Raw genomic sequence first — 3,927 nt, 5'->3', positions numbered from 1 at the left:
ATTCAGAAAAGATAAAACCGATATTCTATTTTATCACATTGTACTTCTTGATGTTTTAAGAGATAACTGGAAAACCCAACAAGTTGAACACAATTGGATTATACATGCATATGAGGATCCAAGTGGAACGCAAAACCTAGCCTGTCCCTGTTAATTTCTGCAGTAGTTGCGTTTCCATTTGAAAGAGTCAGTTTCTTAAAATGTTTGTGTAATTTTATGTAATATATACTTCAAATATCAGCTTCTCCATCATTTAGGATATTAAGGTTCATAAGGATTGAAGATGAAAAGGATCCTGGAAAGAATACTAGCCGTTTTGGGATGAACAAGAACGAAGTTTAACTCGGTTTGACTCGATTAGATAGAAGCCTCGTAGGATTTGGAAAGAACCTCTAGTATTTGTTAACCCCTATAAAAAAGAAGTCACCTTAAAATAAAAAAGAGGATGCTTCCATGGACCCGCCAAAGTAGAAGAAGCTCCAATGGTGGAATGGGAGACGATCAGATCTATGATGAACACAAAAAGTCAGCTTCTTATGGCTTTCACCCCATTCATGCTGTCTGCCGTTGAGGAAAGGGCAGACCCTGGATCGTTGAATTTTGCGACTGTGGGTCCACTTCGCGTTACCCGCTTGACTCACCTAGCAAGTCAACAGCCTGGTGGAAGGGAACTGGTCATGGGAATCCCGCAAACCCAAGAAGGCCGGTTTTCAAAGTCCTGGAACTGTTGTGCGTCGCTGCTTCCTCTATTTAAACACAATTTCTTGCTTTGAGTATTCGTAGTTAAGAATTGAGATCAAGATACTAGTTTCTTTCTCTCCTTCTCTTGTTCTTAGTTTCTTTCTTCACGTGGGTGTCTAAATGCCAGTGCCAATGGTTTCTGCGTCTACTGTTGGCATTGAAACGGACGAGAACCGTTACAAGAAAGGAGTTAGACATCTCTGCGACAGTGGCATAACCAGTATTCCCAGCAAGTATGTGCTACCCTTTGCTGATCGGCCGAGGGAAAGAGATGGTCGCACACAAGGAATGAAGATGAAGCTCCCAGTCATTGATTTTGCTGAGTTTTATACTTGCAAACGGTCTATAGCTCTTGAATCTCTCGCCAAAGCTTGTGAGGAGTACGGGTTCTTCCAGGTAGCTAGGCTAGTTAAATGCATCGTTTTGATTCGATTAGACTCGCGAGGATTTGGGCTCATTAAACATATGTAAGGTTTTTTCGTTTTTATTGGTAGGTGATAAATCATGGGATTTCCGACGACGTCGTACGTTCTATGATTGATGCTAGCCGATGCTTCTTCGAGCTTCCTTTCGATGAGAGAGCTAAATACATGTCGAACGATATGTCTGCCCCTGTAAGATATGGAACAAGCTGGAATCAGAACAAAGACGGAGTCTTTTGCTGGAGGGATTTTTTGAAACTCAACTGTCCACCGCTGCCTGAAGTCTTCCCACAATGGCCTTCATCTCCTAGAGAATTCAGGTAAATAATTTATACGAGACGAATCACGATACTCACCAATGTCGTGATTCGTGATCACTTCTCCATCCTGCATTGTCCTCTCCCCATGTTGTAAAATTCCTTATAAATTAACCAATGTTTTGTCCCTAAACTTGCACGGCCATTTTTCTGGGCTCACCAGTATGGCTTCTCCACCTTTTCTTCGTTATTGGAAACTCTCTTCTTTTTTTTCCTTCTTGCATTCGTGTTTGCTTTCGTTTATATTCTTGAAAAATGTTTTCTTTCAAATAGTGCAGTTTTTCTTCATGATTCATATTAGTTCAGGAGTACTAAACATGTATTCGATGGGTACTTCAAGGAGTACTGAAAATGTATTGCCTCATGTCTGTTATGAGAGGGTTAACGATCGATCGAGGATCGTGATAGAGTACCTTGAAATGAAGGCTCTGATAATTTCCGCTTTCTTCTCGGGTTAAATAATTTTTCTATAAAAAGAAAAGTAGTTCAAGTTTAAAATGCAGTTAATCCTAATTCGGCTTTTCTTTTCTCTGGGTTGAATAATTTCACTAAAAAAGAATGTTTTCACCAAAAGACTTCTCGATCAGCTCTGCGTCCGGGTTTCATCCCCGCGGTAGCAGTTGACGCATTAAATTTCGACAGAGGAATGTGATAAACTAAATTCACAACCCCTGACAGCCACTGTTGCGACTTGCTGAAACAGCTATGAGTAAACTTTCCAACTTCCATTGCAGAATTGGCAATTCCATAGTTTTTTTTTTGTCAAAATGAATCTTTAACAATGGCGGCATCTAGACTAAGTACTAACCCAATCGAGTAATGGTTTGTAACAGGCAGAATGCGATAGCGTACGCAAAAGAGACAAGATCCTTGTTTGTCAAGCTTGCGGGGGCCATTCTGGAGAGCTTAGGGCTGGTGGAAGACGAAACAATTTTAAAAGAATTTGAAAATGGCAGCCAGCTAATGGTTCTCAACTGCTACCCTTGTTGTCCAGAGCCTGATCTCACTCTTGGCATGCCACCCCATACTGACTACGGCTTCCTCACCGTCCTCCTCCAAGACTCTGTCCAGGGCCTCCAGATTCAATCCAAAGGCGCATGGGTGACTGTTGAACCGTTGCCTAATTCATTTGTCATCAACGTTGGCGACCATCTTGAGGTTTGATTTCTTTTCGATACTCTTCATTTTCTCTTCTCCGACCTCGCATCTCCTTCGTTTCCGCGAGTGAAAGACGCCCGGGTTTCGTTCCAGGTTGAAAACTGTTCAACTGTTATTTAGTTTCTGTGATTATCCTCATATTTCAGTGACCGATCCATTGTAATTTGAATGCAACCAGGTATTTAGCAATGGAAGGTACAAAAGCGTGCTACACCGGGTCCTCGTCAACCCAGCAAAGTCCCGAATCTCTGTCGCTTCTTTGCATAGTCTTCCTTACAGCAGTGTGATCAGTCCTTCGACGGCACTCATCAACGAAGAAAACCCACGACGTTACAAGGACACCGATTTCCCCACCTTCCTCAAATACATAACCGCTGGTAAGGACAGGACAAAGAGTTTTCTCGACTGTATCAAATTGAGCTGAGTTGGAGAAACACCATTTTATTCCTCCAATTTCCTTCAAGTTTTGGTCCATTCGCCGCTGTCTGCAAAAGCTATCATAGTTTGGAAAGGATGTTAGGTTGGAAATATTTCCTCATTCTCTTTTTTCTAACTCACTAGAGTCTTTATCATAAACACCAAAAGTAGAGCTACTCATACCTCAACCTCACACACTATAACAATTCTTTCAATGCACCTCTAACAAGCTCACTACTTAGATTTATTAAAGTTGGGTCTTAATCAATACCAAAGTAACTAACCAAGTTGATGTCTCTTTCTAATATTTTCTTGATTCATATGAGACTATGCCCTCACATTAAAATACCTTCATTCATACTATAATAAAATTAAGTTCAAATTGATGCTAAAATAATCATCCATAGTTAAGAGGTCCCATCCCAACTAATGAGCATATGATTTTTTTAATTATTGATTCATGTGAGACTAATCGTAACTCCAAAACCGGTTGTGTGATTAGCCTCTCTAGCTAACTTCCACATATAACCAACCAATTCTTGCACGGCATGTCAACATGAAGATACAACTAAGCAACAAGCCTCCACATATAATATAATTTTTTACATGAAAATTTAATTTCCATTGGCATGAAGTTTTTCCCTTTTTGCCGGTGAAAACATGTTCACTAGCAAAAATGTTTAGTTTATATTGTTTTTTAAATTCTCAGTTAATTTTATTCCACTGCTAAAGTCTTTTTTAATTTTAAATATTTTTATTATAATATAAAATATAACATAAAATCTACAGATAATGGGACCAGTAAAAAATTCCAAAACAATTTTATTTATATAAAAATGTCCATTAGTATGCAAACAATGATGGAGTGTCAA

At 39.5% G+C, this 3,927-nt stretch overlaps 1 protein-coding gene across 1 annotated transcript; it reads left to right on the top strand.

Annotated features, from left to right (window-relative positions):
* The first annotated feature begins 482 nt into the window (after positions 1 to 482).
* On the top strand, positions 483 to 3,062 carry LOC137943552 (probable 2-oxoglutarate-dependent dioxygenase SLC1). Its single transcript, XM_068789040.1, has 5 exons — positions 483 to 729; positions 869 to 1,137; positions 1,236 to 1,483; positions 2,314 to 2,638; positions 2,817 to 3,062. The coding sequence occupies exons 1-5, from the start codon at positions 483 to 485 to the stop codon at positions 3,060 to 3,062; spliced, it is 1,335 nt and encodes a 444-aa protein (XP_068645141.1).
* Positions 3,063 to 3,927: the final 865 nt, after the last annotated feature.

This window comes from Aristolochia californica, unplaced genomic scaffold (genome assembly GCF_029961685.1).
Source record: "Aristolochia californica isolate CCGP_79_NKW_82.1479 unplaced genomic scaffold, dmAriCali1.0.hap1 SCAF_11, whole genome shotgun sequence".
Lineage (NCBI taxonomy): Eukaryota > Viridiplantae > Streptophyta > Magnoliopsida > Piperales > Aristolochiaceae > Aristolochia > Aristolochia californica.
The sequence above is the reverse complement of the archived record's forward strand: the minus strand, read 5'-3'. Positions and strand labels throughout refer to the sequence as shown.